Here is a 14,616-nt window from a genome sequence, read left to right as displayed (position 1 = left end):
AATCTATCGCTTTATCTTTTCTTATTTATTAGATTTATATGTAAGATGGTAAGTTAACTTAAACCTAACTTAAACTTTGTTATATAGCCAGAATACTATTAATAAGCTTCTCAATAATCGTTGTTACCTTAAGCAAGCTGTTTTTATATGCTTTGTAAATGACAAATATTTCGTAAACAACCAAAAATAATATAATTTTTATTTGCTTCTGGTACAAAAAGTGAAATTCTCTCACCAAAGAGAAGATATCGTCAAAGAGAAAAGATCCCGGGAATTCTTAGCAATTCTTCCGCCGGATCAGGCATTTTTCCACCGAGCAGTTGCAGTTTGAACGCGGATCGTGTCGGTCGAACATCGCTCCCTTGTTCGCTTCGTTTCCGAGGGGGAAAATCTTGTGCCAAGCCAAACAGCAGTGAAATAAATCTTGTGCGTGATCCAAAAATAACGCCCAGAAAATATCTGCAAAAGGGGACACAAACAGAGCGCGTGCCAAGTGCTCAAGTGAAAATGTTTACGCGCAGAAGGCACCAAAGTTAATCAGTTCGAAAAAGAAAAGTAGTCGGAGAGTGATTTATTTTAAGTGTGCTGCAATCGTTACTGAATGAAAAATAATCAAAAAGTCTTCGATTTGTGTGCAAAGCCACAGAAAGTGACAAATGAAAATACAGCCCTTGCCAAAATTGTTTTGCGCATTTATCGGGCACATCAAAGATACAAGAAATTAAGCGCAAATTGGTAAATGCAAATTCGAAATTGACAACGCGCATAATTATCGAAAATGCAATAGTGAAATAGCCCGTAAAATTAATTAGCAACGAAATTAGTGTGCATCATTGGCCTTCCTTTAACTAAAAATGACCACGTCGATTTGGTTTTATTGAGAAATATAATGATCTTATTTGTAGACAAATATCCAAAGTATTTCCAAGTGCATGAACTTTATAAGCTCGTTAAATTTATCTCGAATTTTGTGCAAATATCAGTAAATATGCATAAAATCTCTGATGCGTGACGTCTGTAAACACTTTGACGTCTATTAATATATATAATATATAAACAAGCAAAATATAATAAAGGCAAAATAATATGTATAACAAGAATATTTTGCGCAGATTATCCGACAAAGCGAATTAACTTAAGCACCTAGCAGTTAGACTAAAATTCAAGTCTATCTATAAACTACGTATATTTAGGTTTTAAAATACACGGCTTACACGAGATTACTAGAACCGAATAGCAAACAAAGCCAGTTCATCGCACAAAACAATTGTGTTAAAAGTTTAAATAATTCGCTCGATATTCGTGTAACCGAATTATTTAAAAATAAACATTTCACTTAATTTGCGCGATAGTGTGCCATGCCCACCGCCCACTTGTGTGTGTTTTTGCGAGGGAGACCAAAAATAAACCTCATAATTCGAAATAATTCGGCACGATCTCTTGCATTTAGCTTGGGGTTTGTTGAACTTTTTGTCACGGTTTTGCATTCGCCCATTTCCAAATTTTATTTTCTGCAAGTCCGCTAAAATTAGTTGCAAATAACTTGTTTTTGTTTGCTTGTACTTTGTAGTTCCCATTTCATTTGGCTGTCAGAAAGTGACAGCTTTCGATGCGTCGACGTTTCTGTGCTAATTATGCAAATTTTGCGTTGTGTCCGGGCGATGTACAATGTTGTTCCTCTCGGGTTGGGGGCTTAACCCAGGGGACCCCTGCTCCGTGGACCTTCTGTCGTCATTTGCATCACAAAAGCGTTGGAGGAATCCCAACTCTCGCCGGGATTGCTACCTCGCCGGAAGAAAATAATTTATGACAGTGTCACATCTGCTGGGGAACTGTGTCAAAAGTGTTTCGGTATCGATTATGCGGTCCGTAGACGGATCCCTTTTCGCTCCCGTTCAGAGTTTATTTAAGCAGGTCGGGGCACACCAATTGACCCACAAAATGCGCGCTTTTGCAATCGAAATGCCAACTGCTCAGCTGAGTGACTTCGTCAGAGGCAGAAAGGCATTCGTCGAATTGTTTTGACCAGGCCAAGTGGACCGGCAGAAAATAAGTGACTTCGCGACAGAGTAATCCAAATCAAATCACTTTACTTAAATTCCAATTGCACTTTTCCCGCTCTGCCAGCTCTCCTTGATTTTCCCATTTTCCCGTCTTGTTTCCGTTTGGTGCGTTTTCCTTTTCGCCAGCTGCCAACTGCCAACTGGCAACTGGCAAGTTTGTCTTGTGATTCTCTCTTATTTTCGAAAATTCTTCTATTTATTTATTTTTGCCTTTGGTGACGACATTTCGTGGAGTGCGCGGACAATGCAACGAAAATTCCGTGAATATTTTTGCTCATTCGTTTTTATTTTTAAGCACTTGGTGTTTATTTTTACCGCTGTACGTTTTGTTTAAATTTGCATTGCCACTGTGTTTCTATCTGTTCTTCAGTATTTATTTTTTATTAGTCCCATTTTTAGTAGCGAGCATTTGTAGCTCCTGCACTTTTGGCTTTCGTTTTTCGAAATTTGCATTTAATGGCCACCGACAGCTGTCTTAATTTACTTTCACTTAGTGGATGCGTTAAACCGACAGATTGCCAAGAAAACATCACAGAAATAGGATTGATTTTCTATTTCTTTTTGTTCTAAAAATAATAGAAGAGCTATAACAAAATAGCTTAAAAGCAACATCCGTTCTCGTTGACTCAATTAGGTAGCCATCGAGTTGGTAGAAGAATTTATGAGATTTTTACGGCTGCCGTAGTGCTTCGATAAACTCCACTTCATCACAGCACTTTTACAGTCCATTCTACTCGTTTAACAAAGGTCAATTTTACGTTCACAGCAAATATACCTTGACATTTATGTGTGTTTGTAGAGAAAACGTGTACACATAACCATATCCATGGATAGTAAAATGTGCAATAAATAAGAATTTAATAACAAAAAATATTTTGTAGTGCCTTGGGGCTTGCTAATGCAAACTATTCTCTGGTCATAATATTCTTTCTTGAAACCTGAAATGTAATAAACTGTACAATAAGAAAAATAAGAAAATATAAATAAAAATTGCTTATTTACATTCAAAATGAAAAACACATTATAAACTTTTAATGAATGAAAGTTTGCAATTTCTAATCAAGATCAGCAATAAACAATTTAAGTTTTTTTGAGACTCTTAAAGAAGGAAATTGCACTAGCGCATATATATTTTTTTAAAGCTAAAGTAAGAACCAAAAAAAGCGTTTGCTTTTCATTCGACGCCTTTTTCCTTTATTATTTTTGTGTCTTTTTATTTTTTGTTCCATTTAGTTTGTTGTTATTGTGAAAAATGCTTTTAGTGTGTCAGTGCGTTGTGATTATTTTGATATATACTCGGGCGCACACTCGCAGACTCCGTCACACATTTTGGGCCCTCACACACATGTGCCCCCCATGTGCCACCCCCTCCCCCATCGACACTGCGCTTTTCTTAGCGTGCTCGTAAAAAAAACATTTAAATTCCTTTTCATTTTTAGATTTTGCGTGCGTTTTACTTTTATTATAGCGAAATTAGCTCACTTCGCTGGCGTGTCGACATAAATCGAGATGGAAAAGAAACAGAGGAACCTAATTGAATTTTCATTGGTATTTCTGCTTTTATGATTAATCGTCATGGGAAATCTTTCGTTATGGACTGGCTTTTCCATTCCATTTACTTCTGAATGATATTTGTTTACGTTACGCAAATGAGAAACTGCACGGCACTAAATTCGAAAAAGTCTTCCGAGCTCATTTTCCATATGTCAAGACCTGAATGACGGACATTTGTTCAGTGTCTCTTATTTGTATACAAATATTCGATTTAATGGCAACATCTTATCATTTTAACGTGGAAAACACTCGAATAATGAGTCGGAAGTTCCTTTCATTTCGTTTCCATTCACTTCAGTTCGATCGAATCGATTTGACAAAGTCCAAAGTCTAAAGGCGCTCATAACTAATGGGCACTATAAATAAATGACTTCCCCCATTCCATCGAAGAGGCTTAAAATAATTTCTGAAGTTCTGAAAATGAGTAGCATATGATTGCATGCCACACATGAGGGGCATGTCAATTGAAAAATGCAGTGGCATTAAGAGCTGAAAGATGACTCATTCAGACAGAGGCGTTAATATTTTTTATGATTTCGATTTTACTATACATTATTTGTTAAAAAGAAAACAAACGAACTACGAGATCTGCGGAAAAATTCGACAGAGAAAATTCCTCACTCTTAAGTATTGCCTTTTTATTGAAAGTCAAGATAAATATACATTACTTCTTCTGCACTTGGAAATCCCATAAAATATTTAAACTACCCTCAACTTAAAAAAGTGTCACGAAAAGTTTGCTTCCCTGTATATATTTGTACGCTTGTTTAACAAAAGTTAAGGAATAATACAATTTCCCGGAGCCTTTAATTTGCTTAGTGGTTTTTACCAACATTTTTCTTTTCTCTTACAATGTACCGGCACACAAAAGCAGGCAAAACTTTTGTAGCAACTAAAGTAAAATACAGAAAGAATTGGACAATGGAGAATGCTAAATACTGGAAGTAAATAAGTGTGGAAACTATTTAAGGCGCTCAAAGGAAATCCATGTAAATACAGAGTAACGAAAATGTAAGCATTCAGTTGGGCACAACAAAGTAGGAAAAACAGTGAGAGCCGGGAAAAAGAACAATTAACCAAACAGGAAAGACAAACACGAGCGGAATGTGAAAAGTTTGCGGATAGCCGAGTGTAAGACCAAAATTAATATCGAAAATAGCAGAACGCAGCAGGAAAGAGCAGGAGGCGGAAAACAAAGCCATGAAGTTTCGTTTGGCAGCATTTTGGCTATTTCTGCTGACAGTTGGCGGCAATCACTGGCAATTAAGCCACGTTGGATACTGGGGCGTGGCGGCCGACAGGCAGTTGCACAAAGGAAATGAACTGGAAAACGCAATGAAATTGCGTGAGACCTCAAAGCAAACGCGGGTTATCGGGGACATCACGACGACAATTCAGCCGGTTCCGGATGCCAGATCGATTGGCCATCAGTTTCTGCGAGCAGCCAAGGCCGCCCCGCCCAGTTTGGAGCTGCAATTCAGGCAGACATTGTCCCAGCTCTTCTCCAGCGACGAAACGACCAGAGGCGACGCAACTGCCACCGAACTGCCCTCGGCCGCATTTTTGGCCACCGACGATGGACGCGATGGCGAGGCGACGACCACTCATCACCCGGGGCGACGACACGTGGTCCCCGACAAGCTGCAGTACACCCAGGAGATCCAGGTGAAGCAGGGCCGCCTCATGGGCATCACCAGGCGCTTCCAGGTGACCAGCGGGCTGCGCCAAGTGGACCAATTTCTGGGACTGCCATACGCGGAGGCGCCCACCGGCAGTCGCCGCTTCATGCCACCGGGTGAGTGTCCTCAACTTAAACGCTTACGGGCTTAAATTTAGTGCCTAAACAAGAAAGGGGTCGTACTGCATGTTGAAAGGGTGTTCCGGTTATTGGTTCAGTTTGACGTTCACACTCGATAAATTATATCGATAAAAAGAATTTCGAAAAGTTTAAAGAAGATGCAATTTGCATTTAAAATACAAAAGGATAAGCTGGCGGTAAAGTCCTCAAAGAGTAAAAGTGTGATATTACTTATATCAGGTTCATAAGTATTACAATTTAGGTTTCAAAGCTTTCTGTCAAAAACTTTTCCAAAAGTTTCTTGCTTTTGAAAGTGGTATCGAAAAGTATAAAGTCATATAGTGTACACTTATACTTTTTATATAAGTAAAAATCTAGTTGAAATGAATTAAGAAGCTTGTGCTACGTCTTTTTTATACGTATAGGCCACAGAAGTTATAATAAAAATTTTAGCTTTTTAGCAATGAGGCATACAAACTAAATGATTTCACTAGTACGTAAACCATTTTTTCCAGCTTGAAAAGCTGTCTTGGAAATAAACAAAAAAATTCAAAAGAAAAACTTACTAAAAGCGTTATTTAACATTTATAAGTTATTGTTTGGCATTCTCATTTTGTATCCTGCATTTCCTGATAGCACGATTGTTGGGTTGGACAAAAAACCACATTTAAACTACCTGATTTTTATATCTCATAATCTTAACACATGTTTTCAAAAAACACATTTCCATGATTGAATAATCATCATAACAAAATCATCAATGAAGTCAACAAAAACGAAAACCCCTGGACTTAAGCTGGCTTAAAGCGGCTGAACATATGTTTATTTTGTAATGATAGCTTTGTGTTTATTTTAAAATGAATGATATTTATCCACAACAAAAGGCATTGTTGCTTTAATTGACCATAAACGGCAAAAGAGGCTTAAAACGTATTATTTGAAGCGATAAAAATAATTCAATGAAAATTAGTACACACGACTAAGAACAGCCGTTTATATAATTTAATAGGACATCGTTTTTTTGAGGGTACTCAATAAGCTGGAATATCCTAGCTATTTGGGCTTTCATATACGTTTCCCGCCGTAGGCCGCCATCACTGCTTGTGACCGCAAATATGATGGCAAATTGCCACTTTGCAGCACCAACAGGCAAACCCGAAAACCTCGAAACCCCAAAAACCCCAAAGCTCGAGTCGGGAAGGGGGCTCCTTGGCTGGCCTACACATGCCCCGACACTCCTCCTGATGTCCGTGTTAGAACATCCTGCTGGTCCTGCGAACGCTGCTGGGGCACTTAGAATTTAGCCTGCAATTTAAGCAATTATCGTTGTAGCCGGCCCGGCATTAGGCTTTCACAACCTGACATGTGCCCTCTGCAGCACCAATATTGCAGGATGTCGGGCTGAAAGCACGTGCCTGTGTGTGTGCTTCCTGTCTCGAATGGCTATTATTATTGCAGCTTGTTTTTACAAGGATTTCAATGTAAATTCGAGCCACCTCTCCCCAGTTTGGCCATTCATTTGACCATATGTCTGGCGATTATGCTGGGGCATTGTATACGCATATTTTGCTTGTTTAATTAAGAGTGAAAATTGCTAGTATTATGTGTATTTTAAGTTTGTTTATCAAAACATGATTTAAGTTGCCGGTGCCAACTGGTGTGTGAGATTTGTGGCCGTCAAGCTGCCAACACTCCAGACAAAGTTTGGTCCTTTGTCCCGCTGTCCCGAGCATAAACAGGCGAAGCCTCGGGTGTTGGCACCATAACTTCCTCCTTGCCGCTGGCTTCTCCGGTCTCCCACGAATCACACTGAGAAAAATTGAGACGACTAGTCAATTTTTATTATTTGTGGGTTTTTATTTTGTGCTTTTCCTTAACTTTTCAAATGAATTAAAATAAAGATTTCTAATTGAAACTAAGAAATTACATAATATCATTAGGAAGTGTTCCCCTTTTCATAAATTCAAAATTAATGCTTAATCAAATCTCACAACAAAATTCAAATCGAAATTTATAGAGCTCGAATTTAAATTAAATTCTTGAAAACTGTTGTAACTGCTGTAAAGTATTTGTGATAAGTGGATTAAATTTAAGAACACAGAACCTGAAGCACAAAGATTTTTCATTTAATACCTAAAGAAATAAATAAATTTCAATAATTGTGTTGAACAAACAACAAATTTACATATCTCAGGATGAAAAATCCTTAGCAAGTTTTTCTACTCAAAAGCACCCTAAAAGTTTTAAGTGTAGCAGCATTCTATGGTCCCGTGCTTTTGAATCGCATTACGTAAGGACAATAAATTAACACGCCCCGGGGGCTGTCGAAAGCGCCGGCCGCGATTTGCGTGTCAGATGGGCTGGCAGTAGTTTTCAGTTGCAGTTTCCAGTGGTAGCTTCCAGTTCGCACTCCGCCGTTTGTCGCGCTGAGTTTATTGAGCACTCGAGTGCCGTGCACTCAATCCAAGCGGACGGCGGCAACATATCGCTGCACCGCAGCAACATCAGTGGCAGCAACACAAGCGGCAGAAACAACTGGAGGCTGCCAGCGACGCCATATTTGTCGGGGGAAGTTGTTGTTTGTGTGCCACTGCAAACACGCTGTCGCTGATACAACTTGCCTTGAAACTCGCCCCGCAAATATAAGCCAATGCAAATATGCCCACGTTGCGTATGCGTAATGTGTGAAGAGCCTGTCAAAGCGGAGGACAACCAAACCCGTATGCAAACAAGGCGCTGAACGTTCGTGTGATAGATTTTGTTTGTGCACGGCGGCCAAACAAATACACGTCGCTTTCGATTCGGCTCTGCGTTTCCCGTTTCCGCAGGAGTTTCCCGGTTTCGCAGACAAGAACCTCTTCCTTTTGCCACTTTTCCGAAATTTATTAATAACAAAATGCAAATAATGCTCACATTCGCATATTGAATCTGCGTTTGGAGTTTGCTCTTTCCTTTGTATTTTTAGGAGCTCAATAACTCGACAAAATGAAATTTGGCCTCCGCGAATGTGTCAAAGTGTAAATGTTGCATATTTTTGGGGCGTCCAGCCAGCAACAAAATTGAATTCGGCATTGATTTCGGATATCAGACCCTCACCTTCTGGGATGAATAAACTTGTTGGAATTGAAATTGTATGCAGTGAGAGGAAATAAATACAGCAGTCATACCCAAAGCGACTGTATTTCTATATGTATAATTTAAGCAAATGTTTTATTTAATTGAAAAGCATGTGAATAATCTTGGTTTGGCCTCTCGAGTTCTGTAGATGTACTTTAAATCAAAAATTCAATAGAATTATAATTAAAAGATAGAGTTTGAATATTAAAATATATTAAGGAAAATAAATTAATGAGCATATCAAATAATATGGATACAATTTATCAGGGCATAAAGAGCATTTCAATATAAAATCAAATTAGCATTGTTTCTCTCTGTGGTATTTTGCTCTGTCTTGAATCAATTACTGACATCCCCTTGTGTTAATATTGTTATTGAGTTGGTTGCGCTCACTCAATTCGTGTTCAAATTTGCAATAATATTTTCAATCAAGGCTGTGTGATTGAAGCCACTTAATTTGCCTAAACCCTGGTATTTGCATATCGATCGCTCCTAAATAACCGCAAAACAATCTGAAGCCGTAACAATGCGGTGTCAAAATTTGTAAGCGATTTGCCAACCCTCCGCCGAGATGGATTGGCATGTGGTCCTGTTCCCTTCCAGCGTCCTGATAACCGCATAGACTTGGATTTGGAAGCGGTGACCGGAATCCGAACTAACTTGACCAAATCGTGGTTGGCCATTTACCGACGATTCTCCGCATCTGCGAGCACGGTTTGACGTTAACTGCAACACCAAAGCGTAACCGCAGTCAACTTGGCCACGAATCGGATCCAGAGAGGACCAAACACCAAACCTCGAACACCGAGTGTCCCCTGGTCTCCATGGCACTTGTGTGCAGAAAGTCCGAGTTGTGGGGTTTTGAGTCAGTGTCTGTGCTTGCTTGTTTATGGCGTTTTCAAGTGCCTGTTGACCGTGTTACATAAATACGGAATTGACTTTTTGGCCACAGCCCTTCGAAAGCAATCGAATGGCTACGAAACAGTGTAAAGGAATACCGAAATGTGCTCGGCCACAATGGGCTAGGATGTCGTTTTGTGTGCTCTGCTGTCTGTTCTCTGCTGGGACATCTAAAATTTAAGAAAAACGTGTTGTGCAACGTGCGGAAAAAATTGTATTCGGACATATGAGTAGATCCTTCCAGAAGTCCGTAGATTAAAAATAAACTTATTAAACGAAAAGTATTCGTGTAGAGAAATTTTGTTCTTATGTATAATATAAAAATATATCAACCAAAATATAGGCAAACATAATACGTAATTAGAATATAATAAAAGTAGGGATTGTTATTTTATTTGAAATGTATAAGCTACGTTATTTATTTATTATGTTAACAAAAAATCCGGCAGTTTTAGGAAACATTTAGTTTCTTCCCCAATCGTTTATATTTTTATATAATTTACTATACTTTCAGGTGCCCCTTTGCCGTGGCAGGGACTGAAAATAGCGCGGCATCTTCCACCGGTATGTCCGCAAAAATTGCCGGATCTTTTTGCCCACGGCAGCGAAAACATGTCCCGTGGTCGTCATAAACACCTCAGTCGCCTGCTGCCATATCTGCGAACCGAAAGCGAGGACTGTCTGTATCTGAATCTGTATGTGCCACACGAAGGTGAGTCCGCCCCAGAAGTTTTATATCGCAAAATGCGATACTGTCAGGCCGCCGTAATGCAATTTATGTGTTGTCATATTGTGCGAGATAACATTGGTTTATTATTCAAAATGTTTATGTCAAAACACTTAAAAGAACTTTTGATATTTCTGTGTAATGTTTGTAATGTTTTCAACTTCCCGAGTTCTTTTGAATAGTATAAAAGGAAAATCTTTCAAAATCATGCAGCTTAAACTTAAATCTATAGACAAACATTTTGTTTGTGATTAGGCCGATTTCTATAACTGTATATATGATTTAAATTTTTTTTTTGTAAAATTAATTTACCAAATCCTTGTAAGTTTTAATTTATTAAAGTTACTACTTATATTTTGGGTACATTCAGCAAGGTATAGATTTTCGCTTATATATTTTTAAAAGTTACCATACAAGCTATTGGAGCCGCACGAATTTTATATAATAAGTAATTTTTTTGAAGTTGTAAAAACCGATTCAAACAAAAATGGTTAGGAATAAATAAGAAAACAAAATGAAAGGAATGTATAATTTTTTTTGGCCTTTCCAAAAAATTGCATATTGAAAAAAATATATATATTAAGATTTTTTGGTAAATATACATCAAGCATCCACTTATTGCAATTTGAATGCCACCATTTTAGAGCCGCAGAGCGTCCCGAAACAGTATGCTGTGCTGGTGTATCTGCACGGCGAGTCCTTCGAGTGGAACAGTGGCAATCCCTACGACGGATCCGTGCTCTCGAGTTATGGAGAGGTGATTGTGGTCACCGTAAACTACCGCCTGGGAGTGTTGGGTAAGTTGGTCCCTTTAAATCTCTGCCTGCAGGGCGGGTCCTTAATGCGGTTTCGCTTAAAGGATTCCTGCGGCCCAGCATCGACGCACACAACATAGCGAACTACGCACTCCTGGATCAGATTGCGGCGTTGCATTGGATCAAGGAGAACATCGGCGCCTTCGGCGGCGACAACTCGCGTGTCACTTTGATGGGTCACAGCACGGGTGCGGCATGCGTCAATTACCTAATGGTATCGCCAGTGGCCTCAGGTGAGTATCCAGCCCAGACTACAACCGACATAATACGATGGGAGCACATTGCGGACATTTATTGTGTGTCCCCCTCCCTACCCGCAGGCCTATTCCACCGCGCCATCCTGATGTCCGGATCCGCGATGTCCGACTGGGCAGCCAGCAATCAGTCGCTGCAACTGACCATGCAAATCGCCCATGCCCTCGACTGTCCTCTGAACGAGCACGTGGACGCGGAGGACGAGGATGTCCTGCTCGATTGTTTGCGCCATCGTCGGTGAGTAGTCCTCGACCAATTGAATTATTCAGCCACCCAAAGAGCGCATAAGCGATATGCGGCACATTATAACCAGCCGTAACGTCGGCTAAAGCCTTTCAGCTTACACTGAGAGGAAATATTTGAAATCAAATTGCTCTGAGCGTTTTAAGCTATCCAACAGAAAAGCACTATAAATTGCTTTACGTCTTCTGTTGGAGTAAATTAATTTTAAGAAAATAAAAAATACTACGCAAATTATTTCTTATTATTTTATGAATTATATTGTTTCTCAAACAGACGGAGTAAGTTAGGAACATTATATAATTTTTCTTACTGTTATTACACCCAATGCTGTTGTGGTAAATGTAAATCCAGCAGCTTCATTTGCTTTGGTATCTTCATTTGAATAGTGTTGTGCGTCCTCTGATTCAATTCGTCAGACCAATAGAATTTGGCGGCTTTGTGACCAGCCTAATGATTCGGTAAATTTACGAGCTTGGAGCACAGCGTTGTCAATGAGGCGTTAAGGCTTGGGACTCAATACCCCCTCAAAATCCGCAACCAGGACCTTGACTAATCACGAGTAATGTCCATGTCGATGGTTCGGACTTTGCATGGCGATTACTGGAAAGCTCTTGTGTCCACTTTGGTTAAGTGCCCTTTTAAGGAAGTGGACGCCTTCCCTTCGATGATGGATGGCAAGGTTCAAACTTAATTACTTTTTAATTGATTAACTTTTCATGCTTAGGCTTCAGTTGGATCCAGTACAGCGATTCCTTTTTTTTTCTCGCCTAGTATCGCTAAAAAAATGTTTTTCTGTCCACTAAAGTTTTTAATGACCAAAACACAAAGAATCAGCACTGAGCTTTAAATACCTCGTTAGTTTACTGAACCGCAAATTTTAAACAAAAGTAACTGGCTTAGTTTTGTTTCATTTTTCAATCAGTTGGTAATTTAACTTTAATTAAGACCACAATTGAATAGACATTGGAAGCAAACTAGGAGCATATATTTTTCAACAGAGATGTTCGACTAAAATATAATTGATAAAATTTAATGTTATTAACAACAATTACGAGTGTCCTTTGAATCATTTTAAATGGTTTTACCTGCACATTTAATTTGTAAACATGTTTAATTATAAAATATTATTTCAAACGAGCATCTCTTGCTTCAAATTATTCATATTTCATATTCATTGCACGCATATCAGCGGCTTATCCTATCAGAATGGTATCCCTTTCCATTTAACCGACATAAAAAAACACTTGAAAACCAACCCGACTTAAATGCATTTTTTATTTAGCGAATTTAATGCATGTGTGGGTGGGCCTTTCTGTTCTTGTGTGTGAGGATATTCATTTGTATGCGAAGAGGAGTACACAAGAGAAAACTAAAAAACAATTTGCATACAAAACGAAAAAAGCGCATGTAACTAAATATGCAAAACTAAATCAACAGCGGCACAATAATAGTAATTATGTTAATTATGCCAGCACACACTCACCCACACACATTCAGCCAACAAACACTGATGCAACAGTCGGTTTTATTTGAGAGAGTGTGTGTCTTCGAAAACTTTATACTTGCTTTCTTGTCCTTAATACAAATTGGCACAGGAACTTGGAAACTCAAGCCAAAACTTTTGCTGACGTAAATGGCCTATTTCAGTAGTGGCAGTCTGACGAATTCTATAGGCTCTATTTAATAAATATTAGAGTGAAGAATTTAAATATGGAAAATACAATCCTTTTGTAAAAATTGTTATATGACATAAGAAACAAATATTATTTATTTACTTGCGTAATTTATTTAATCTTAATAACACTTAAAAATTGTGATGTTTGATTAACTAAACCAATATTTTTGTTTTTTTTTGTCAATATATATTGAGAGTGCCATTCATCCAGTCATTACTGATCATCTAGCGCTTTAAACAGTATGAATTCCCCTACCGACAAGTAGCTTTTGCAATGTTTTAATGAGCGAGCTAAGCTTCGGTTTAAGCCTGAGAATTGCAGCCTCGTGTGGCAGCTTACTTAAACAACTGAGCGAGTGAACGAGTGAATGAGTGAGTGAGTGGTGGTTAAGTAGCATGTGTGCCAGCCAGAGCGAGTGTTAAATGAATGCAATGAATTATGCATGAATTACTGAGCAAATGTGCTCATCGCTTTGCAGCAAAGGCACACAACTCACACACAGTCACTGAAACACAAACAGGTAACAACTACTTGTGCAAACAAGCGGAGAGTCACAGTCGCATTTGTTTAACCCACTCTCACACACACAGGCATAAGCCTTTGTCTCCGAGTCTTAGGCTTCGTACATATTTAATACAACTTTTCCCCCAGTCCTGGCCATTGATTTGAATGTGTGCCCTTCCAACTTGTTAATTTATTCAAATTATTTACCTATTGGCCCGGCCTAATGTGTTTGCCTGCCAAACAGGGCATGTGATCTTTATTTACTTCTGGCCAGGCTCGTCTAAACTATTGTCTTAAATGTATGCTTAAATGCCTTAGTTCCCGATTGCCACTTGGCCGAGAAATGAGCAATGCGTTCCTTTGGACTTCTGCCTATGCAAATATTTTGTTCGGCAGATTATAGCTTGTAATTTCAGAATCAATTAAGACAAACTCCGACGTGAATACTATGTATGTTTAAATTGGATTTAAGCTGCTTGATTTGAATAAAGCATACTCTTACATCTTAAATTCATTTTTTCTATATATTTAATCTTCTTAAAAATGCAACAAAGAGAGCAAAACCAATAGCGCATCGAGTATACGCCATGAAGGCCCACAAATAATCCATAGCCTTGTGTGTAACCATGTGTTCGCATTGTGCATTGTGGAGCGCTTCTAATTGGCAAAATAAAAGGCAGAGCATATTAAAAATTCATTAAATAGAAAGCCAGCAGATGCAGACAGCTTAAGCAGGGCCAAAAGCCCAAGTACGAACTAAAACTAAACTGGAGCCGTGATAGGACAAGGCCAAACTGGGGCATAATAAATGTTTGGTTGGCCTGCAAAGGACTCCTGCAATCATGTGTGAGTGTGTGTGTTTCATTGAAGTTGCTACATGCAGCCTTAAGGACATCATCAATCTTCGTTTCTGCCACGAGCACACTGACAAATTGTGCATCCAGTATACAGTATCCAGTATCCA

At 38.9% G+C, this 14,616-nt stretch overlaps 1 protein-coding gene across 4 annotated transcripts in view; it reads left to right on the top strand.

Annotated features, from left to right (window-relative positions):
- The first annotated feature begins 300 nt into the window (after window positions 1–300).
- LOC108096132 (neuroligin-4, Y-linked) overlaps window positions 301–14,616 on the top strand; it is a 40,469-nt gene continuing 26,153 nt past the window's right edge. The window contains exons 1-6 of one of the 4 annotated variants that reach the window (XM_017197512.2): window positions 301–735; window positions 4,489–5,412; window positions 9,947–10,144; window positions 10,804–10,956; window positions 11,019–11,207; window positions 11,295–11,466. In XM_017197512.2, coding sequence (XP_017053001.1) covers window positions 4,818–5,412; window positions 9,947–10,144; window positions 10,804–10,956; window positions 11,019–11,207; window positions 11,295–11,466 — 1,307 coding nt within the window. In that variant the 5' untranslated portion in view covers window positions 301–735; window positions 4,489–4,817. The remainder of the gene's footprint in view (window positions 736–4,488; window positions 5,413–9,946; window positions 10,145–10,803; window positions 10,957–11,018; window positions 11,208–11,294; window positions 11,467–14,616) is intronic. The other 3 variants (XM_017197511.2, XM_017197510.2, XM_017197509.2) reach the window with 3 other exon arrangements.

This window comes from Drosophila ficusphila, unplaced genomic scaffold (assembly GCF_018152265.1).
Source record: "Drosophila ficusphila isolate 14025-0441.05 unplaced genomic scaffold, ASM1815226v1 contig_791, whole genome shotgun sequence".
NCBI classification, from domain to species: Eukaryota; Metazoa; Arthropoda; class Insecta; order Diptera; family Drosophilidae; genus Drosophila; species Drosophila ficusphila.
This window is presented reverse-complemented; position numbering and strand designations above follow the sequence as displayed.